The sequence below is a fragment of the Panthera uncia genome, assembly GCF_023721935.1.
Source record: "Panthera uncia isolate 11264 chromosome A3 unlocalized genomic scaffold, Puncia_PCG_1.0 HiC_scaffold_11, whole genome shotgun sequence".
Classification (NCBI taxonomy): Eukaryota; Metazoa; Chordata; class Mammalia; order Carnivora; family Felidae; genus Panthera; species Panthera uncia.
In genome coordinates, this window is record NW_026057578.1 from 44,448,795 (window position 1) to 44,472,054 (window position 23,260).

Below are 23,260 nucleotides of genomic sequence, written 5' to 3' on the forward strand. Positions count from 1 at the left end.
TGATCCTGGTTCTTTGCCACAGTCTGTTTTTCAGGTCTGAAAACATGAGCAATTTTTCTTTCCAGATATGTATTATCCAAAAAACTTCCAGAATAATAGATAAAGGTCAATAATAGCATCATCTTCTTTGTCCTTTGGGAGAATATTCCAGTAAAACAAGCTCCCCAGTTCTGGAAGACCCTGATCTGTTTGTGCCTGGTCCAAGTGAGAGAAAGGTCAGGGTGGCCCCAGGGAAACCTTCAAGGTAACCAGAAGGAGCATGAAAACTACCAACAGTCCATGCACTGGTGAAGTAAAGTGCTGCTGATCGGGGGTGTTGTCACAGAACAGGGCCCAGGAAACATAGTTTCTCCTTGGAGCTCCACTTTGTAGCTGTGTGAACCCCAGGGAGCCATCTTTGGGCTTCGGGTTCAGTACCTGTAGAAGGAGGTGGTGGGAGTGTGGAGACAGTCCAGCTGATAGTCCTGCGTAGACCAGAAATACAGGGATGAAATTGACGCTGTGTTCCATCTTAATTACCTTATTAGTTTTTTTATTTGAAATGCAATTAAAACCATTTCCATTTATTTCTATAAATAAGAGCAAATGATAATAGTTTCTCTTGACATAAACTGTTTAATAAATCAAAGGAGCCTCAATTTGGTTTCTACACATACACAGATCTAGAACGCTAGCTCAAATGTGTACAGACGTGACCAAATATAAATGTGTGAGTCTTCTTGCTGAGAGATACCCTGTACTGCAGCAAATGTAAAAAAACTCTGGCATGTTTCCTGTAACACTCAGAATATTTTGTTATGGCAAGGGTATACCTTAAAGGTATTCTTTCTTTAAAATCTGGCACCTGGCAAAAATCCCAGAGAGGTTGAGGAGAGCATTACTTGCAGCAATGGTCTTTTTGGAACCACTGGAAGTTGGATTCTTTTTGGAATTCTGCTGAAGGTCTTGCATGATCTGGCCTAACATTTGATGAATAGTTTTTGAAAACGTGGATATACGATGACTGGAACACCCTCCCCACACCCCCACCTCATCGTTTTGTTATAAATAAGACAATAAACTGCTTTATGAGACTTTCATAACAATATCCTGTGAAATTCAAGGACTATTTCCGGATCTGAAAGGAATCCATAAATCATCCTGGAGGGAACTGGGACCATCTGCAAAGTGGAATCATTAGGAAGGGCAGGACACTACCCTGAGCAATTCCTTGGGAATGTTCACTCCCCTTCTCTCCACTCCAGGGTACACATGCAGGACAGGGAGTAAGGGCTGCCCAAAGCATCAAAAAATGGGGCTGGTCCAAGCCTCTCAATCCAAATCTATCTGCAAGTTGGAATCCTTGAGAGGGTGAGGGGGACTTTAAAAAATAGATGCTGGGGTTCTACCCAGATGTGGTGGATCAGAATCTAGGTGGAGGATGGGAAACATCTTACGAAGCTTCCTGAGGGATTCTGATGCATGACAAGGCTTGAACCACCACTTCTAGGAAGCAAAGCTCTAAAACTCTGCATCAAGCTGCATTCCATGAGGTACCAAGTAGTAAACACATTTGCTACCAGTCCAAGGCTTTAAAAAGCTACATCAATTCAGGATCTTTTTGGCTCCTGGAAAGGCACCTGGACCCTTTTTGAGGTCACCAAGATGTCTCATAAGTAATAGGTAATACCTATTCACTAAATGGACCAAAGAATTAATTTTAGGCAGCTTGACTGTCCAGTATGTTGAAAGTTCCCTGGTGTCCAGAGCACGGGAGTAGCTCAGGACACGGGTAGAGACCACCTGGCCAGGCCTCAGAATGTGATGGTTGAAGGCCTGAAGGCCATCAACAGGGCTTCAGCCATGCCAACAGGAGGCTGGTAATTACATTTTATCTGTCATTTATTCACAAAGACACACCCTCAAAGTTGGCCTCTTGCTCATCAGAGCCAGGGACACCTGACTGACTGAGAGGTCAATTTTACATAAACACATTTGTAAACTTCCCTGGATTGATACTAGTACCATTCTGGATACATAATTACGCTTTGGTTAAAAAAAGATGCTTTTGAGGAACTCTGATAAAAAAGCAAGCCATCTTTTGTCAGATGTCAGGATAAACTTTATTTTCCTAGAAGTGATAATGAAAACAAAAGAAACATATGGCACATAAGTGTTGTGTTTCTACTTTATTAAATCATCACAGTAAATCAGAATTAAAGACAAAAAGAGGGTAAACTGGAGAGTCGAGTGGTGGTCATCAGTGGAGTTGTGTGCTTTTCTGGGTGTAGCACACATGTGTCTGCAAAGGTGGGTTGTACGTAGGGGTCTATACCACCTAGGCATAAACCCAGATGTGGGGCATTGGGCAAATTAAATATGAGATAGCAAAATTAAAATCAAATGACATATTATAACTTAATTTACTATATTTATCAATTTTTTTCTTATTTACATGTACTAAATGTTGTAGACCTGAAACCATAAGAAAACATTCACTTCATGTGTATGTCATACATAGATACTGAGCACAACTAGAACGATGGTTGTTTCATGGTGAACTTCCCTCCTGATGTGGACATTCTCCTTCAGTAGATCTAGACATAACGCACTTACATGTAAGACATCACAGTACGTTTTAAAAGATCCCTCAAACCCCCAGATGACACAAATGTAACAGGAAGTGAAGCGCAGGTGGCCACACCGGGAGGAAGGTCAGGAAGACGTGATTTGCATTGTCTACGGATCCGCATGATCTCTTGTTTGTAAGGCTGAGGGTCTGATCAGTCAGCCCCTCTTATGAAGTCAAGGCTTAAGTCCCGTCCCTCCCTGTGGCTCTTAGCAGCTGCAGGCTTCACTGCATGGAGACCCTGTGACAGTCACCCAAGCTAGACTTCCTCACTATGGTCTACTTAAGATTTAACTATTTTTAAAAAGTCATCATTTTGTTTTTTTAAAGTACAAAAACCTTAGTGAGACTGTGGAACATCAACTTTGCTTTGGACAGAAATCAGTGTGCAGAGAAGTGAGGGGACTGGCCTGGCCCTGCCTGGAAGCCAGCAAATCTTATTCATTTTGGGCTGATTAGGGCCACTTTCACATACAGATGGCTGACCTGCTAATGTGAAGAGTCAGCGTTGTGACTCAGGTGGGTCCCCGCTGGATGAGTGACCCCCCACAATTTTGCTGAAAGGCATTTATTACAAAAGCACAATATTTGCTTTTCTAAGTGAAAAAAAAAAAGGAACTTGATCATTCCAATTTTCCACCCCAAATAACAAAAGCAATTCAAGTCCACGTGATTGTAAGCAAACGTGGTTGCTAGATTCCCTGGTCCCCTCTTCCAGACCAAGGCTGCTGCTGACAACAGTGGGTTCAGATGAAGCTCCAGTCCCCAAGTGGCTGGTTGGAGTCTGGGGTCACGGGGATGTTAAAATCAGTAGGGCTTACAAGAAGTCTAGTTATTTGCTGCCTACAACTGAATTTCCCAATTTGCAGGTTAGGAAGACTGATTCCGGGAGGTAAGATGGAATCCTGGAGCAGAAGTCCACAGGAGTTCAATGTGACTTCCAAGTCCTGACACTTCAACTAAATCTGAGAATTCTGCCACAGGGGTTTCTAGAGCCTGGAAATGACATGTTCTCCCAGAAACTACTTGCCATCAGAGCCTAACTGGGACTCTGGAGCCCAGGAACATGTGATGCCCTTCCCTGCAGGAAGTAGGTCTTGGCACTCGGTAAATATGCAACAAAGCAGACTCAACAAATCTTGAGTCTGAGCCACTGGGGACATCCCAGAAAGCCCAAATTATTATACAGGTGGGGGGTGGTGGGGCAGGAGTGGGAAAGATAAGAATCGTGGCATTTGCCCACACAACAGAAAATGGCAGGACTTCCAGTCACCCTTAACAGTGCCATTAAGCCCCCAGTGAGTGAACCAACTGGACGGGTTTACAGAACAGCCCAAAGTGACTGAGGCTTACTTCTGTTTCTCTCAGGTTCGGGTGATATCCAAGCTGCTTCTGTCTGTGGGCTTGGACCTCATGCTCTACGTGAGGCTTTCTACAAAGCTGAAAAACAAATTCTCTCTAGAATTAGAAGGTCTATCCTTTGAGTAGGAACTTCTCAATCTTTCCCCATTGTCCCAGAAGCAAGTCTGGTTCCTGGGACCTGCTTGTTTCTCCTGCAACAGTCGGGTACTAGCCAAACCAAGCCGATGGCTGACGGACAGAACTGACTGGTCAGTGAAAACAGCCACTCTGATGGAGTGAGGGGGCTCAGAGGACTCCCCAGGAAGGTGACCACAGCCACTGAGGGTAACAAAGTGGGCACAAGAGCAGAGAAGTAGAGAGTCAAGGGAGGTGGGGAAGCACCCTCGCATGGCTGATCCTTCTCTGGGCCTCAGTGGCTGCTGCCCCCAGTTCTGAGTCCCAGGCTTACTCTGGAGCAGGCTGCAGGCCTAGGCGAGAGGCAGAGGGCTGAAGAGGTCTTCTGAACTGACTGATTTTTCTGTCACTGACACCCTCAAACCCCCAGCAAGGATGCTGGGAGAGTGCAGATAGAAGGTTAGGTTTTTCTTTTTTCTTTTTTTTTCTTAAACAGGCTCAACATGCCTTCCTTGGAGCCAAATGTGTAGAAAGCACCCATTGTGCCATGGCTCTGTCTCAGCAGCGGGCAGGAGAGCACAACTGCAGGGCGAAGCTTCTGGAGGCAGAGGGACATCGTAGGGGGTGCCTGTCTCAGTCGAGTGCCCGCACGGGTGCATTCCCTGTGCGTCAACTTAGTGCTATCCTGAGCTGGGCCCTCGAAGCTTCCTGACCTTAAGGAGCTTTCACAGGGATAGGACCCTGTTTCTAGAGTCATCTGAGGACCTCCAGGAGGATGCTTGGGAAAACCTCTCCCCAGTTAGTGGGCATTAGGCACCAGGTGGAAAACACTCAGCGACTCATATAAAATTTCTCCTGGGCAAAAGACCCTAGGGAAAGCCAATTTCCATGATGATGAAATTTTTGAGTAAACCATAAATCCTAACATCAGCACTAGTGAAATCAATGTGGAAAAAATTCCTGTTTGACAGCTATTTTGCTGGCCCTTCTGTGAATCATGCTTGGGTTTATAAATGAGAGGAAACAACTCGGAGTACAGAAACCAGCTACCCCCCACCCCTTCCCCGAACGCCCAGCATCTTCTCCTGCTGTCCCTGCCCTGGCGCAGCCACACCGATGCCCACAAGCATGGGTTTGTCTCTGGTTGTTGGTGACTTTCCCTTTTTCTTGTTTGAAGCCCAAGTTTCGTGAGGTCCTAGAGCAAGATGACACAGCCGAGTGAGAAAGTCCAACCCTCAACATCTTGGGGGGTTCACCTTCAACTTCGGAAGTCCGTCAATGGGAAGATGTGCGGAGGGCATTAGCAGAGCAGTGATGTTTCCTGGAGTCTCTGGGTTTGGGGTTCTGGGGTCGGGAAAGAGGGAAGTCTCATTCATCTCCTCCTTGCCAAAAGGCGCCGCGAGGTAGGCACTAGGGCTGGTGGCCAGGGCCCTGCAAAGAAAGCAGAGAGAGGCTAAGTCACAGTGCCCTTGTGGGCACAGATTCATGAAAAGACTTGTGGCACTCAGAACACATGGAACCACGTTCCCAGAAAGGGGTTCTGATGACCTCCCCATGTCACCAGTGCAGAGATGTTTGCTGAACGAATCAACACGTGAATGCCTTTCCTCCGGGTCTTTGCTGTGGACTTCCCTGCAGCATAAAACGAGCTATGAATCTTTTCAGATTCTACTTGGCCTCACTGTCCAATCCACATGTAAAGAGTGAAGAGAAAAGGCATCTGACTGCAGTAAAACAAAGAGGAGCCAATGAAACAGTAGCATGGCCCAGAGTCAATGAAGAAGCAAGTAAAACTTGATGGACAGCTTTGGGGATCCCTGCCCTAGTTATTATTTATGTGTATTTACATATTGATACTTCACCCGATGAGTTACAACTCGATTATTCCCCAAAGGGTCTGGGGGAGAGGTTAGGACTAGGTTGCTTGTGTGAATGAGTCCAGACAAGCATAGTGCTGTTTAGCACTGGAGGGAAAAGGAGTAAACTCAAAGCCTGTGAATCTGCACCTCTCTTCCCCTCTCCCGGGTGGTTGCGAGCGTGCTCAGAGGAATCCAGGAATGCCTGCTGCAATACCCAGCCACTGTTGCTGCCAAGGCCTGCCCTCCCCTGGGGCAGTTCTTTGAGGGAGAGGATCTTTCATCACCCCTCTTGCCCACTGTAAGCTATTTTTAAGCCCTGTTCTATTATACCCCAAGCTTTCAGGCTTCGAACAAACCTCAGAAGCAGGCTTTCTATCCTCCTCCCGGCATGCTCCACTTCCAGGGGTTTGGTCTTTGAATTTTTTATTATTATTGGCATGGGAGATTAATTTATTTAAGTTGTCTTATTCACAGACAACATCTTTTCTCATTTTCTGACCTTACCTATTGCTTCTAGGAAAAGCCTCTGAAATCAGTGCTCAACAAACATGCATGGACCTGAGAAGATAGCTTTCTCCGGTGTGTTCCCAATGCCAGCACTGGGGGCTTTACCATCCCTCCTCCCTGCTGGTCGCTGTAAGGCTGGGCAGAGACAGGAAATGTCCTGCAGCTCTCTCATGCTAGTCTCATCTTTAAAAACAGGCTACTTTTGACAAAGGCAGCCCAGCTATATTGCCCTCCATGACAGAGATGGCATTGGTAAAAGGTCTCTCCCTGTCCCCTTGGAGCTGGATATGGGGGTGAACAAACCCGATTCAATCCTAGATAATATTCTGTTTTGAAATACCTTCACTTCAAATTGTCTAAGATTTCACATTAGTCACTAGGAACCACTCTACCCAGTATTCTAATCAGATCAATTGGGAGAGAGAAAGAAAAACATAAAAAGCAAGTGAATGAAAGAGATAAAATGATGCTTGAAGATATGCTATTAAGTGAAAGAGCAGTTCTGGATTAGAAAGGAAACACTGAACCCCTCTAGCTGGGGGGCAAGGAGGGAGAGGGGGGTGCATGCTGCATTCCAGAGGCTGGGCAGGATGGCAGGCAGACAGAGGGACGCCAGGCAGGTGGGCTCTGAGGAGCCGCATGAAGCTCTGGGGCAAAGCGGCCCCCGTGCATTTGAAAGCAGTGGCCCCAACTGCTGGGGGTGCAGGGAAGCCCCCCCCCCCACAGTTGCAACCTGCATGGCAGTGCCCCCTGCATTCCTCCAGTCCCCGACTTCCTCCTGGCACACCCCCAGCCTGTGATGGCTCCTGCAGTGCCCACTGCACCCCGTAACCAATGGGGAGGCGGCAGCTGGGGAATGAGCTGGCAGACCACAAAGGGGGGTGGTTCCACTCACAAGCTGCCGGCAGCCCCTCCACTCAGTTGGCCTCTTCCTCCTGCTGGAAGCTGGGGGTCTGTTCAAAGGACACTTGAGCCCCATGTCACCGTTCTGTGGCAGGAGCAGGAGGATCCCCAGGGATATGGGGTCCCAGAAATAAAGACTTCTGCAGGACAGGACTGTACAGCTCCACTCTGCCCCACCCAGTAAGAGCACCCAGGTGTGTGGGGCTTGTCGCCTCTGGGGGCTCAAGGAACTAGGCCCCATTTGGAACAGTTCTGGGACTGGGCCAAAGCTGTGGCAGAGGGAGAAAGAAAGGGTAGCTGGGTCGGAGGGTCTGGCCTGCAGGTGGAGGAGGATGATGTTTTGGATAAATCCAGAAGTCTCCAGGCTAACATTCCACCTGCATTTTTCCCAAGATGGTGACGGGCATCTGTGCCATGCGTTCCACTGTGGCAATATGGTTAATAAATGACAGCTCGCTGGTGTCCTCCAGTATTATTACTGTTAGCATCGTCACCATCTGGTGTCCCTTCCACCTGTGAGCCCATGAATCGGTGCAGCCTGGGCCACCCCCAGCCGGCACTGCCACAGGTGGCACGGGGCAGGGCCTGGAGCCCAGAGCCAGGGCAGAAAGGAGAGGCCTACAGAGGTCACACCTGCTGCAGCCAGCCTGCCCTCTGGGTCCTAAACTGCAGCCCATCCCCGGGTTCCTCACCCTCTGTGCTCCCCCAGCTTTTGTCTGCTCTTCCTCCCCCAGCTGTTCCATTCAGCAGTCCCCCCTCCCCCCATCCGGATGACCTGCCCTCCCCGCACCGAGGCCTTGGAGGCACCCGTTAAGGCGAGCGGTCAAAGGCCGGCCCAGCACGTGCCACATCTTATCGGCCCATCTCAAGATCCTGCTCCTCCTGGCTTGGGCAACAAAAAAGGGGGCGGCCCCGGGTCCACTGGCTCCCTGTGGCCCTTCACACAAAAGGGCGGGCGACAAAGACATGTTCCAGGATGGCAGGTGTTGGTGTCGGATTCCGCCCAGAGTGCACGGGCAGAAGAAAGGCGAGTCTGGGTTTCCCCGGGCAGCACAGACATGCAGGGGCACGAGTGTGGGCAGGGCCCCTCGGGAGGGGAGATGGGGACAGCAGGAACTAGAGGGGCATTTCAGTGTGGTGTTAGCCACAGAAGGAGGCTGGTTGGTGAATTTACACCCCCTTCCCCAAAAGCAGGGCCGTTGGGCAAATCCAAAGCGTCAGTCTTACCTTGCTCAAATGTGGCAATGAGACCTTTACGTATTTTAATCTGAAGGGAAAGAACATAAAATCAAATGAACACAAGCCCAGCACACCCGTAGCCCAACTTGATAATGAACGCAGTGCTAATAAGACATTTATTCCTGTGCTGCCTGAGTGTTGTCACCGCCTTGGAGATCATTACCAACTGGAAATTCACTAAAAATTCTACTTGGCAGGACAGAGTTCTAGCTGCGGTCACATTTATAAATGTGAAATGAAAGAGACAGCGGTGCTCCTAGCATGTGTTGTGTAGACGCTGTTGGGAGCTCTACAGACGCAGAGCAACACTGACCACCGTGTTTCTTTTCCTGTTGCCCTGTATCTGCTGACAGATTTGGTCTAACATATAGTCAAAGGTATTAATTTTCAAGATGAGCATTTGGAATTCAATGGATGACCTGAAAAAAGAATTGGCAGCCTCTAAGCATATGCAAGTTTACATGCCTCTTAGTTTCATGTCACTGGTTTCTGAGTGTACACAGTGTGTGAACTCAGTCCTAGTGTCACCTGCGATACGATGGTACCCAGGGATGAAGCATGCAGCATGCTGTGCGGAGGGCAGCAGGGAAGGGGACCCCACAGAGTTGAAATGGGACTGTAAGCTCACCCTCACTCACGAAGCTGGAGGATCTCAGCAGTCATGCTGACCCCGAGAGACGATCTGAGAATCACCGTACTTTGTGACAGGTTTTCTCGATCCCCGCCCCCCTGCCTCGCCCCCATCCCTCCCACAGACATCCAATTTCCTCTGTGGGTTTCCCTCAGCAAATCCTCACCCTCGTTTTGTACCAGGCATAGCTCCTCACCCCAACCCCCACAGCAATCCTGAATTCAGTGTCACTCGGCCACCATTAAATCTGGACAAAGGACATTCGTCAGTGACACGGCCCGTTGTCTGCACGGCCACAGTCATAAACTTGGATTGTCTGCTGACCCCCTTGCCAAGGTTGGCACAGTGACCAGGGCCAGTTTCTAAGTCGGTGGTTCAGAAGGCCATCAGAAGAACCAATGACATACTCTTAGGTAGGGCTCTCCAGAAGAAATGTGCACTTTCTATGATCTATTGAAAATATTCCCACCCCGGCAAAATTACTTGGGGTTTTGAATTTCAGGATAAATAACTGATTGTGGATGATAAGTCTTATTTGATTTTCAACCACTGTTACTTGCTCATTCTCTATACATTGACTGTGCTCTAGGGCACAGGAGACTTGTGACTGTGTTGATTGTTGGTAACAGACTAGAATGTTTTCCATGGATCCTCGATAATAGGATTATCTAGATTTCCTGTTTTCTCCCAATGCATTGTGCTGTGGCACCCCACTTCTTCTCATGGAAGATGGCATATGTACAATGTCTCTCAGCGGGTCTGTCTTCCTTGAGTTGGGGAGGCCCAGCTTTTCAGGGTACCATGCTACCTACTCTTTCCAGGGTGAGCAAATGGGGTCTCTTCATGAAGGGGCTCCTTGGTCTCCCTCCCCTGCAGCCCTTCAGCCCTGGTTATGCTGGGCGTACCAAGAAAACAGATGGCGCAGCTAACAATGGAAGACTTGTTTGTAATTGCTGATGAGGACTGGTTTGCTCCTCTCCCCAGTGTGTCCCCAGATGCAGCCTGGTGTGGTGTGCTGGACCAAACAGAATGTCTCAGTGACTGCCAGTCCATGGGTGAGTTAAGGAGATGCAAAGACAGAGACAGTTGGGGGCTGCCTTAATTATTCCACGGGGCTCAAATGTCACTTGCCCTTGACACACAGGCAGTGCTACCAAAGGGTGGGGGCCCACACATGGAACACAGGAGTAGGCTGTCAGCTTCCTGATATATCCCTGGGGGTGAGTGTGAGACACCAACTAGCCTGGGCAGTGCTGGAAGGCACCAGAAGAGAGCACAGTGCTTGGAAGACAGGAGGCATGTGATGCTTAGGGGTGTTGGGCAGACACACAGAGCATAATTATTTCATCTTTTCATCAGTTCGGCACCTGAGATGTGCCAGGTTCTGTTCCAGGCTCTTGGTTATAGGCATGAACAGAGCAGATGAAGCTCCTGCCTATGGGAGGCTTTGGTGGAGGACCTATGGCATGCATTCTAATTGGGGGGCAAAAATACCATATTTTTTATATGAAGAAAGCCCAGATACCAGAATGGTAAATAAACAAATATACAGTATTTGTGGAGTGTTTCGGTGGGGGAGGAGACCAATTAGGAAATCCAAATGTCTTGGGAACCTCCATAGTGGGGTCATAGTGAAAAAGACATTGAGCCACATCGGGTGATAGGGTTAATATGTGCATCAGATTCAAAGTTTTCTTATATGTGTTGGGACTCGGGAGTAGCATTTAGACTTCTAAGGGCAGCGGGGTGGGACCCCTCTGGAGAGAGCCCTCCATGCATCAGCCCGACACCAAGGGCTAAACTGTAGCCATTCAGCGGCTCAGACACAGAGCTGGAGCCCAGAGAACCCAGAAGTCACTTTTAGAGAAAGATGTCTTATTTCTTGGGCCTCATGCAGCTTCTTGGATACTCTGGATATCAACAAGGATTTCATAAAACACAGGACACAATAGTCTTGATTGGAGATCTGCTGTGTTCCCCACAGCTCTGCCTAGTGGAGGCTTTTCAAGAACTGGTGGGTCTTTTTGTGGCATGTGTTCTCTGGTGGGACTTGCTGGGATAGCAGAAGAGCAAGGATTTGAACGGAGCTTCTTATCTCTGAGGAAAGGCTGCCATCCGGGACTGCCACCTGGGATAACACTGGGCAGGGTCAGACAAGAAAAGTGGCTGCTTCTCCCTGGGTCCTTGTTACTGAACAGTCAGTGTGGAAAATGATTAACTGGTTCAAGATAATTAGGGAAGGGAATGATTTTGAGAGCTGGCATGGCTGAGGGAGAGAAACAGTGGACCACGGTTCCAGCTTTAGGCGAGCGCTAAATATCCTCCCAGCAGGAAGGCGGACAGAGCCAGAGATCAGAGAGCAGTCTGAGCTATTCAGACCCCTTGGAACGGCTCTGAGGAAGGGAACAGGTGCAGCCATGGATGGGGTAAGCCTACATGCTCAACTCAACACTGGCAACTCAAGACCAGTGGGAATCAGCCAGCCTAATTAACATTTCCAAATGGCCCAAGGATGGCTCTCAGTATTTCCAACCCAGCAGCAGTGGCTGTGCCCTGGCGCTGGCCCTGATACTGGGCTTCCTTTTTTTGGTCGTTGGTCTTGCCCATCGACTCTGGTTCTGAATCAGAAAGCTGGGACAGCTGGACCAAAAGGAAGGCAGGCATCGTGTGGATTGTGTGCCTGCACGAGCATACGCACCTGTGCAGGGGGCTAGGCAAGTGGGTGGAAGGCTCATTCTGGCATTCTTCTTTCCCTTCCACAGCTATAATATACTTATATGGACCTATGGCTGAATTTAACTAAACTATAAATTGAAGATTACTATCTGGGTTTGAACTTTTCTTGTCAGGCCCTCACGGAGACAGCAGTGTCTAGACCCTCTTGCTATTTCACAGAATGTGAATACTAATATCTCAGTTACATCTTAGCCATGGCAGGGCTGTTCATCTTACCAGACTGAATTCATATCTCGAAATAGCAAAACAGCTCAGGAATGTTGATAGCAGGAATATTCCTAATATAGCCAAAAAGCAGAAATAGCCCAAATGTCCACCAACTGATGAACGGACAACCAAACCATGGCCTACCATGACAATGGAATGCATATTTGGCAATAAAAGAAGAGAAATACTGACATAGGCTACAACACGGATGAACCCGAGACCATGCCGAATGAAAGAAGCCAGTCATCAAAGACCATGTACTGTATGATTCCATTTATACAAAATATCTGGAATGGGCAGATCCATAGAGACAGAAAGTAGACTAGAGGTTGCCATGGGCTAGACGTAGGGTAGGGGGAGTGGGGACTGACAGCTTAATGGGTACATGGGTTTTTCTCTCTGTTTTAGGATGAATTAAAAAGTTCTAACATTAGGTTTGAGGTGATGGTTGTACAACCTTGCGAATGTACTAAAAACATCAAATTATATACATTATTAAAATAATTTTTTTAAGGTTTATTTATTTTTGAGAGAGTAGACAGAGCACAAGCAGGGGAGGGGTAGAGACAGAAGGAGACAGATTCCAAAGCAGGCTCCAGGCTCTGAGCTCTCAGCACAGAACCTGATGCAGGGCTGTAACCCATGGACCATGAGTACATGACCCGAGCTGCAGCTGGACGCTTAACTGACTGAGCCACGAAGTGCCCTGAGACTATTTTTCTAAGAACAAAACAATGCCAAGGAAACTTACCCTCATATCCTAGCTCTTCTGGATCACCACTGTCATTTTACATCTCTTCAAACAATGTTCTGTGTATCAGGGAGTTATCTCCCATGATTCTTCACACCAGCCCACAGGTTCCTGACCACTGGATTCTGGCGTGAGTCTGGTTGGGGGCTTGTCTTAAGCAGGTCTTGACCTGACTGCAAGTCAAAGTTCTGCCCATCTCCTTTTTACCTTCTTCCTCCCACCATGCAGACCCAAAGAGGTGGGTGTCACCATGCTCCCCTCACCTGTATAGTCCCAGTAAGGGGCTGTGTTCTGTGGCACTAGGGATATGGGAGTCACTAGGGGGAGGGGAGAGGTAGGCCCCTCTAGCGGTCCCATGGAGAACGTTCAGGGGGAGCATCTCTTCGATTAGTGCAACATTTATTCATTAGTCAACATGTCTTCTATGCCTGCTGTGTGGCAGGTGGTGGGAATATGTAGGGAATGAAATATTATCTAACTATTATCTAACTATCCCTGCTGCCCCTCCCCTAGAATATCCTCCCCATAGAAGTCAGTGATCTTTTTAATCAAGAATTGTATCGTGTCACCCCACTGCATAACACCCTCCAGGAGCTGCCCTGCTCACTAGTGTAACAGCCAAAGTCTTTCCCTAGGTCTGTGAGGCTGTTTTGATCTTCCTCCTCCTCCTCACCTCCTTGCTTGCTTTGCTCTAACCATGATGGGCCCTTCACTGTTCCTCAAACATACCAGGAAATGCCTGCCTCAGGGCCTTTGCACTTGCTGTTTCCTCTGCCTGGAGTGCTCTTCCCCCAGACTCTAAATGGCTTGCTCCCTTACCTCCTTCAAGCCTCTCCTCAAATGTTTTCTTAGTGAGGACTTCCCCACATCCCATGTTGAAGAGGCTATCACCCCAGTGATGCTTCTCAGTTGCACTCCTGGTCCTCCTTCCCTGCTGCTTTTTTTTTTTTCTTGGCACCCCTCAGCTTCTGAGAGGCCAGCATCTTTCTCACCCATCTAAAAGATAAACTTCAGGGACGCCTTGGTGGTCAGTCGGTTAAGCGTCTGACTCTTGGTTTCAGTTCAGGTCATGATCTCATGGTTTGTGAGTTGAAGCCCTGTACTGGGCTCTGCGCTGGCGGCCAGCACAGCACCTGCTCTCTCTGTCTCTGCCCCCCACCCCCTCAAAATAAGTAAACGTTAAAAAAACTAAAAGATGGGCCTCATGGAGGGTGTGGTTGCTGTTCTGCCCATTTCTGTACCTTCCATACTAGTGCACAGTAAATATTCGTGGAAGGAATGCGTGAAGCCCTGACCCTCAGGGGGCTTATGTGATAATCTTAGAAGTGAGGCCACAGTTCCCATCCACTTGGGCTGTACCAAAGGTCTGTCCCCAGGGCCCAAGCTGGACTGAGCTTTAATATATAAATATGGCCTCTAGCAGAGTCACCAGTTTTGGGGAATTGGAATAAAGAACAGAGGCAGCCTAGCGGCCTGCGGAGTCTTGTTTCTGGCTTCTTCTGTGGTCGTCCCTTCCCTCTGGGACTCTCGCCCTGATGTTCTTGGGTTGGTTCACATCCCCTGGTCAGGAGGGCCTGGACTTGGAAAGCCGCTCTCCCAGGTGTTACAGAGGGCTCTGCTGTAACAGTCAGGCTGTTCCTCTAGCTGCTTCCCTGAGCCCTGGGGACAGAGCTAGGGAACAGGGTTTCCCTAACTACCACGCACAGGCTCTGGGACACGAACCAGCTGCAGGGTCTGCCCAAACATACTTCAGCAGCAATGGCAAGGGAACCTGCACTCCTTGGTTTTGCCTGGGATCAGGGCGGGGGGAGCAGGACCCTGCCACCTGAGTCCTGGAAGACCCACAGCAGCTGTCCTCACCTTCGGGCAATCTCAAGATCAGTCGACCCTGCTTGATAGAAGAGATAGGCTGGGTGACCAAGTAGGCCGAGGACCCCACTACAGGTAAGGGCTCAGCACTGCAGGGGGAGGTGGGAGGGGTCTGGTGTGGGGACACAGGCAGGTAGAATGTGTCCTCTATGCATCTGGGATTTCATTGTCTCATATTCCTGAAGTGGTCAAAAAATAGGGTTTTGCCTGTTCTTTCTCTCTGTACACTCTACAGAGATGCTATTAGGTTTTCCTCTGTGCTGAGAAATGAATTTTGGCCAGTGAATGCTGTAAATACATTATGGTGGGGTAGTTTTGTTTGTTTTTTGTTTTTTACAAAGTTGACTGGCATGTTTCCCTTTTTTTTTTAGGGATTCCCCCCCCCCCCACCCCAGCCTTTTGAGGGCCTTTGTAGGTTAACTAGAGAAAAGGAACCAGCTTTTCTCTTTATTATGCTATGTAGAGGTTTACCTCCTGGTTATCAGCATATATACTTCTGGAAAAGGAGACAATGTAATATTCTATTTTCTGTCAGCAGACTTAAATGCTAGTAAGAGAGCTTCCATTCAGCCTCTGCTTTGGCTTGGTTGTTGCTAGAAACTTAAGCAAGGTCATGGAGTCTTCAGGAGCCACCTTAATGGCTGTGGTTTGCACATGCTCCACCCTCTAGAACCAGGAGAACACTACGGTCACAGTTGCAGTTCACATCCCAATGTGAACATGGGGTGTCAGAAGCTCCAGGTTCTTCCGAAACAAATCCTCAATGTTACTTCACATGAGCTTTAATTAAGAGTCATTTCCAAAAATTGCCTCTGAGAAAAATTCTTGGTACCTGCCGGCCATCTCTTGGCAACTGCAAAAGTGTCACGGGAACTGTAATTAACAGTTAGGCAGGGAGGAAGATGCCACTTGCATTTAAAACCCTGTGAAGGCTGCAAAATCAGAACTAAAGTCAAGACAGCTCACAGAAAAACCAGCATCTTCAAGTTCTTCCAAAGGAACAATTTAGATGTGATGGCAATACTTTAGAATGAATACTCTTGGGTCCCTTCTTTTTCTGGGAATCTGTGAACATCCCCTAACCTCAGCACCAGCCTCACGGTTGGGGCGGTGGTTCCCCACGCTGGCTCTGGAAGGAGTCATTTCTTCCTCTGTGTTCTTCCCATGTTGACTGTCCCCTATTTTATTCTTCTTGTCCATGGCCTTCCAGTTGTCATACATCTCAATTTTTAGCCAACGTGGGAAAGTTAAAAATTGACTGGTGGGAGAGGTGCCTGGGTGGCTCAGTAGGTTAATTAAGCATCTGATTTTGGTGCAGGTCATGATCTCACAGATTGGTGGGTTTGAGCCCTGTGTCGGGCTCTCTGCTGTCAGCACAGAGCCTGCTTCTGATTCTCTGTCTCCCTCTCTCTGTCTGTCCCCCACTCGTGTGCATGTGTGCACTCACACGCCCTCTCTCTCCCCACCCCCTCAAAAATAAACATGAAAAAAATTTTCTTAAATGACTGGTGAGGGACTTAGTAGTGTATCTAATACATGTTAGGTAAGTTTCCATTCTCTTCCAGGCTCACAAGGTAGATGGCACAGCCCACTTCAGGAAAATCTCAACCCAACAGACCCACACCTTTGGCTCACTGTATCTCTTTCTCCCCCCCCCCCCCCCCCCCCCCTGTATCTTTTTGATATGTGATTATAGTTCAGAAGCAACTAATCTGGGCTTATTCATAAGTAGCCATTTTTTTAGTGGTTCCTGAATATCTGCTCTTCCCTAACAAGACTGCAAGCTCCAGAAGGGTAGGAAAGACATGGAAAATGAAGCTTCCAGAATCTTTGTGTTCCCTTAAGATGCCTAGCACAGCCCTGGGGGGAGGGGCAGGGTGAATTTGGAGATGGCAATATTTGACAGGTAGCACCATTGTGGTCTACTGGACCAAATGGAACAAATGTTTGTCTCATCTCTTTCTTTCCCCTCCCGGAGCTGACACTGAGGACAACAAAAGCATTTTAAGAGGAAAAAGAGATGAATAAGCATGAAGCAAAATCTGGTGCTAAACAGGGCTATCAAGAATTCTCTTTAAAATCTACAATACCATTTAGGAAAGGATGCCAAATCACATATCAGTTATTCAAACCACATTATCTGGTCTGTGGAGTACCCAGGCCTTGTGGCTTCCCCTGCCTTTTTCACACCAGGTTTTGGTCATATTGCTTATCACTGGTCCACTTTCACTAGGAGACCAGGGAGAGAGGGGACAGCTGAACAATCACAGGAGTCTGCCCTGCGTCTGTCTCAGGCCCAACACACGTCTGTGGCCTCAAGACACCTATGCCACTTCAAGCAACAGCCTGAATTATTCTGTCCACATTTCTATTTTATTCCTGTTGCATATGTTTTAAGAAAGAAATTACATGTGTCATTCTCTAAAGAATTTACTGCCCATTATAGATAGAATACGTGTGCACACACACGCACACACACACATGACTTACATAGGCTAAGAAAAACCAAGATAGAAGTAATGACAAGTTAAATGGCACATTAAAATGAGGATCCGAGCATTACAAAGATGCCTTGACAGTGGTTCTCAGTCCTGCCTGCATAATAAAATGCCCTCAGGAGTTTTTTTTCAAATGTTTATTTATTTTTGAGAGAGACAGAGTGCAAGGGGCCAGGGGCAGAGAGAGAGGGAGACACAGAATCTGAAGCAGGCTCCAGGTTCTGAGCTGTTAGCACTGAGCCTGACATGGGGCTCGAACTCACAAACCTGGAGATCATGACCTGAGCTGAAGATGGAAGCTCAGCTTACTGAGCCACCCAGGTGCTCTGCCCTCAGGAGTTTTTAAAAGAAAATCCTCATGCTCAGGCCACACCCCAGACCAACATATGCACATCTCTAGAGGAGGGATATAGCATAAGGATACACAGGGATTCGCAGGTGAATCACAAGCTGGGGCCAGCATTACTGGGTGTGGGTGATGGCATTATGGGTGGTTTAAGGAAACCCAATCTTCATCATCTTTGCAAGATGAATACATTTTAAGTTTTAAAAAATATGTCATATGAAAGGGGTCAGAATTGAGCTGGTTATGTGTAAAGGAAGATTCGGGCTGGCTCTGGGTGGGACTGCTGGGATAGAAACTCTGTGTGGGGCAATTAGCTCTTTGTAGGCCATGCGGCAGCACCTGGTTGGCTACAGCCAAACGTGCTGAGGTTGCTGAGTGGGGGTGGCCTGAGTTCTTGAATAGACAATGACCTAACAGAACTTGTCTTTAAGGGAAAATTCTGGATGATTTTATTGGAGTTCTGAGCTTTCTTCTAGATCTTTAACTAACATTAATAAAAAGCCAGCAGCCATGGCTTTGATTTATGGGACTATCCCCACGGAGGGCGCCAGGATAACATTTCCACAACTGCGGTCCCTAGCTTGCACTCCCCTTCCAGCAGACAGGTAAATGGGTAGGCAGTAGTATATTCCAGGATGAGAAAGGAAGAATCGGGAGGTGCATGTTCCAAGAGGATGACAAAAGGAAGATGGGCTGGAAGAAGAAGAGGTTTGCATAAGATGGAGTGAGGAAAAACATGGACAGACAGGGTGGGTGAGCATGATAGCCCAGTAAACACCTGCTGAGGGTTCTCTAAGTGCCAGGCACTGTGCTCATCTCTTTACACATATTAACTTGCTGAATCCTTATGAATACACTTAAGGAGGTTTCTTATTAGACCCATTTTACAGAATCAGACTAAGCTGTAGAACCACAGGTAACATGGCTGTGGCCACACACTGGAACGCAGAAGACACTAGCCCACTCAAGGGAATCCATCCTCCCTGCAAAGAGCCTCCAAGGAAGCTGGGGAGGCTGGTGTCAGTGGAAGGCTCTGGCCTGTGTTGAGCCAGGAGGACAGGAAAACAGTGGAGTTGAAATGATTAGGGTGACTGTATGCAAGAAAGAGCAAAAGAAGGCAAGCCTGGGCTGTGTTAAGTACTGACGGAGGAAGATCCATTAACCCTGGCAATGAATGGGGTATGAAAGGTCAAAGGTTTGCTGATGGGCACTGCCATCTGCCTTTATTCTAGGCTTCAGCAGCAGCGTGTGGGTACATAGGCTCTGGGCCTGGGTCCTGGCTGTGTTCCTCCTAGCCCCAGAATGTCAGAGGCCCCTCCAAGTGTTGGGATGGCCTGCCTGAACCCTTGGGACCTGACTTATCCAGGGCACGTGGGAGCCTCTAATGCATGTTTGCTCACTCCATGAAGTCAGAGTATATTCTGGGCTTCAGTTCCCTCCTCTGTTTGATGTGGTTGGTTAGAAGCAGGAGTGAGAGGGCTCCTTAAAGGATTCTGCAGCCACAACTACGAGGCCGCCTTATACACTGTCACAATTATGTGGGTGTGCTGGCCAGTGAAGTGATTGACTGTCATTAGAACAACCATAACCTGAGTTTCTGTGGCTTATGTTTCTAGCACTATCACTTCCCTAAATTTCATTCTTGTCTCCTGAAGACTTTCTGAAGAGCAATGAGGAAGGTACAGCTTTCCTGAACAGGCTCTGTTTGAAAAACATTAAGATAGTATTTGCTTCTCTCCTCCTCAGGGAGGAGGAGTTTGTAGACTGACAAACTCTTATAACTGGCTGGTTAGGAACTCTGTGACCAATATAACTGACAGCCAGCATTTGGTGACAGCTTACCAAGTAGGGGATGGTGATAACCATCTGAGTCTTGGATGATGTCACTAAAACTGGACTCCACTTTGGGAAGAAAAGAAAGTGTGGAATGAGGGGTGAGGACCCCACTGCCAAATTGCCCATGGCCTTTTGGTTGTCCCTTTATAGCTTGGTCTTCAGCTTACTCAAAATTGATGTGAAGCAGTTAGGCTTCATATCCCCTGAAGCTTCTTCTAGTTCCATGTTCTCCAGTGTTCTTTGCTGGTTTCAGCAAATTTAATAGGAAGGTGAACACATAAGAAATGTTATCAATAGAAACCTTATGAAGAACACTTTAACATGGAGGGAGGAATGGAGGAAGGAGAGGAGAGAGGAGTGTGGGGGAGGAGGGTGGGAGAGAGAGACAGAGAGAGAGGGAGAGAGAGAGAGGCTGAGTGAATTGGTAACATGACCACCCTCAGTGAATGGGGAAAATCTGTCATCTTTTGGGGGGTTACAGTTAGAGTCTCCCTTGTGCAGTTTCTGGGGATCAGCCTGATTGCTAACTGCCAGGAAACTGGTCATGTGGGGGATCTGTGTGCAGAATGGCAAGCCTGCAACATCCTGGCACATGTAGCCACTGTGTATGGTTCGGGGGTCCAGCCGGTGAACTCCTCTAGGTAAAGGCTGATGAGTTACAAAAGTAGTTTGTGTAGCATCCACTTGCCAGCTTCACTTTGGGACCAATACACCTGCAGTCTTATGAGGGTCACCGGAATGATCCAGTGACACCAGGCAGAGTCTTCTGATAGGTTCTATGAACTTAATTTGATTTTGTTGTAGAAGAAAATTACAAAAGTCTTTTATATTAGGTAGGTGAGCACAATAATCCTCTCCAAGAGGGCACATGTGCACTTCCTGAGCGTGACCGCTGAAAGCTTACGGTTTTGTGAATAGGCATGGTGGTGGCAACCTCCTAAGACCGACTCAGACTAATCTGGGTTAAGCTCCAAATATGACCTACATCAAGAATGACAGAATCGGGTGGAGCCGAATGAGGAGTTTCCTCCCACTTGCTCTAAATTCTGGAACCTTTACCACCTAGCCTATCATAAAGGTGAAAGTATGTCTGACCACATCTTGGAGGAATCAAATGTGTTTATGTAGGGCTCACAAATAAACAAAGATTTGTGCTCCCTCTGCTGGTTTCCTACAGGAATATTAAGGTAGAAAGGAACCAAAAACAGTGTTGGCATCTTCAGCAAACACTGTTGATTTGTGTATACTGAGAACAACTCATTTAACTTGGTTTTGGGACATTCTTCGAAAAACTCAGCCTTTATCAGGTTCCAACCAAGGCACTTGGAAATTCTTAAAATCAGATATTAAATCAGACATACCTGTAGTCCTCCACTACCAAATTGCTAGCTGTGACTGTAATAGTGATTTGGGGATTCATTTATCAACAGACACAAGTGGATTCCTCCAAGGTTTTAAGATCTAGACACAACCTTTAAAACAGTTCTTGGAAAAAACAAAATCTCAGGTCCAAGCTAAAGTTTCTTTTTTCTCTTCTTGTGTATAAGACCAGCTTCTAAAAGGTAAAGATTTATACTATTTATATCCTTTCCGATAATGTCAAACATTAGACTTGATTTTCCAAATCATTAGCATGCAGAAGAATGACCTCATGGTGAACAGATGCACTTGGCTGTGAGCTGCAGTGATTACATCAGCCCCGCCCAGCAGTCGAGGGTGCCCATTCCAGTTAACCCTTTGAAGGCCTCTCTGCAGCCCCCCCCCTTCCTTAGGAACATGCATGAAAACACAAGCCAAGTCCCTCACCCCAATGTGTGTATGTGTTAAATGAGTACGAATACCTGCATAAAACATATATGTATGTAAACACACACACACGTGTGTGTGTGTGTGTGTGTGTGTGTGTGTGTGTGTTAACTGCAGCAAATATTTTAACACTGGCTACCTTTCAGAAATTGCTGGTCAATAAGGAAGGAATCAAAAGGAACATAAACTACAGGGCTAAAAAAAAAGGCAGCTCAAATACTTATTATGTACTAGGTATTATGAGTACAAGTAGTAGACAGAATATGTATGTGGTAGGTGGTGTTTTAAAATAACATTTTCTGACTTGGAAAATAGTTTCTTTTTTAAACCTCTTTTTAAGAAGCAGAGCACCCACCTATCAGCTAACAATTAAAGACCCTACATCCTCATCAGTGGTTGACAGTGCATCATGAAGAGAAACACATTTACTTGGCTGGTGTGCCCCTCTCTGGCTGCCTCCGGTGACAAGGAACAGCACTGGGGCAGGGGGAGTCTGAAGAGAAGGCATTTTCCAACAGCAGCGTCTTTGGGCACAAGCCACTCCCACTGAGCACACTTCCTACTTATGCATAGGACTCCAAGGCTGATATCACAGGCCTTCCCTCTAGAAATGGGAGCTGCTTGCTGCTACAAACACAGTGTGGAAGGAATACAGGGTTCAGGTTACTCTGCCTCCGCATTAACAACAAAGCCCCTTGCATGGAGGATACAAAGAAAACCTGGGAGCCCCTAATTCCTCAGATTGTGCATATGCATGTGAGCAGGAGCCCAAGGCCCTGCTTTGATGGCACTGCTGGCCGAGAAGGTCTGATTGGGTCCTAAGTGCACTGTGGGGGCTTAAGCGGCTCAGGGTCAATTTTTCCAGTTGGCTTGCGGCTTGGAAGAGAAGAGTTCACCTCTGTTTCTTAGTTTAAGCTAGCTGGCTCATGTGGGTTTGACTGTACTTGTCCCGAGAAAATAGGAGACACCGAATAAATGAAAAATGTTTTCATCTGTAAAAGTGGTAATAGGCTGGGATAGGGAATCCTCAAAAGCAAAACTGCTATGTGAAGAGCGGAGGATGTGCTTTTGAAAATGTGCCTATTTATGGTCTGGAAATGCTCCGCCCTCACTGCACTGCCTCCAGATTTCAGTTCACATCAAGTTCCTTTCCAGTTCCTTCCTCATCTTTGGTGTGGGCAGATATGCAAAGTGGTGACAGAGAACATGCCGCCCAGACTTAAAATTGCATTCATGGACTGGTGTGATATGTGTACAAAAATTTTTATCATTCAACACGGAATGCTCTAAACCCTAAACATTATGAAATGTAATGTGGATGCGAACAATTTGAAAGGAGGAAGAAACAGCATTTGTCTTGATAGCCCATGTTTGGTTTCATGTTCCTTTTGTATGGGTCCCAGGGCCCACTCATGAGCTGTCAGACCCTTATCTGCTAAGTGACCTTGGCAACGTGATGCTCTCGAAGAAGCCTGCTAGCCATTGCCTCCAAATACCAGGTCCTGAAAAACCCAAATCACTTCTGAAGACTCACTTAAGATATTACCTACACACTAGCTCATTCGGATGGATTTAAATAATTATGGACTTTTGGAAAAGATCAAACTAATTTACATAGATGCTAAAGTATGCATGGAAAACAAAGCTCATCAATATTTGTTTCAGGAACATCTTAATCTAGAGCCTTAAGAATGTAAGAGTTAAGGAATGTCAATACCTAGTTATTATTTCATTTCTTCTAATTATAAGAAACAAAAACCTTTCTTAAGAGTTAAAAACAAACAAACAAAAAAAACCCAACAACTCACAAAACCCTGCACAGAAAAACTAAGTCCCAGGACCTCATGAGGATGAAAAAGAGCTGAATGCGATCTTTAAAAAATTTGTTTTGCTACAGATCCTTCATGTTCTTTCACCTACACACTAGAAATGATTTTCAACCTCTAGCCAGAGTGGTGTGAAATCTCCATTTCCCTTGAAACTGATTT

At 47.1% G+C, this 23,260-nt stretch overlaps 1 protein-coding gene across 5 annotated transcripts in view; it reads right to left on the reverse strand.

The window, feature by feature from the left end:
- Positions 1 to 2,153: 2,153 nt before the first annotated feature.
- Positions 2,154 to 23,260, reverse strand: part of RALGAPA2 (Ral GTPase activating protein catalytic subunit alpha 2) — a 324,029-nt gene continuing 302,922 nt past the window's right edge. For all 5 annotated transcript variants that reach the window (XM_049650097.1, XM_049650096.1, XM_049650095.1 and 2 more), the window contains 2 exons: positions 8,581 to 8,620; positions 2,154 to 5,515 (listed from right to left, as the gene is read on the reverse strand). In XM_049650097.1, coding sequence (XP_049506054.1) covers positions 8,616 to 8,620 — 5 coding nt within the window. In that variant the 3' untranslated portion in view covers positions 2,154 to 5,515; positions 8,581 to 8,615. The remainder of the gene's footprint in view (positions 5,516 to 8,580; positions 8,621 to 23,260) is intronic.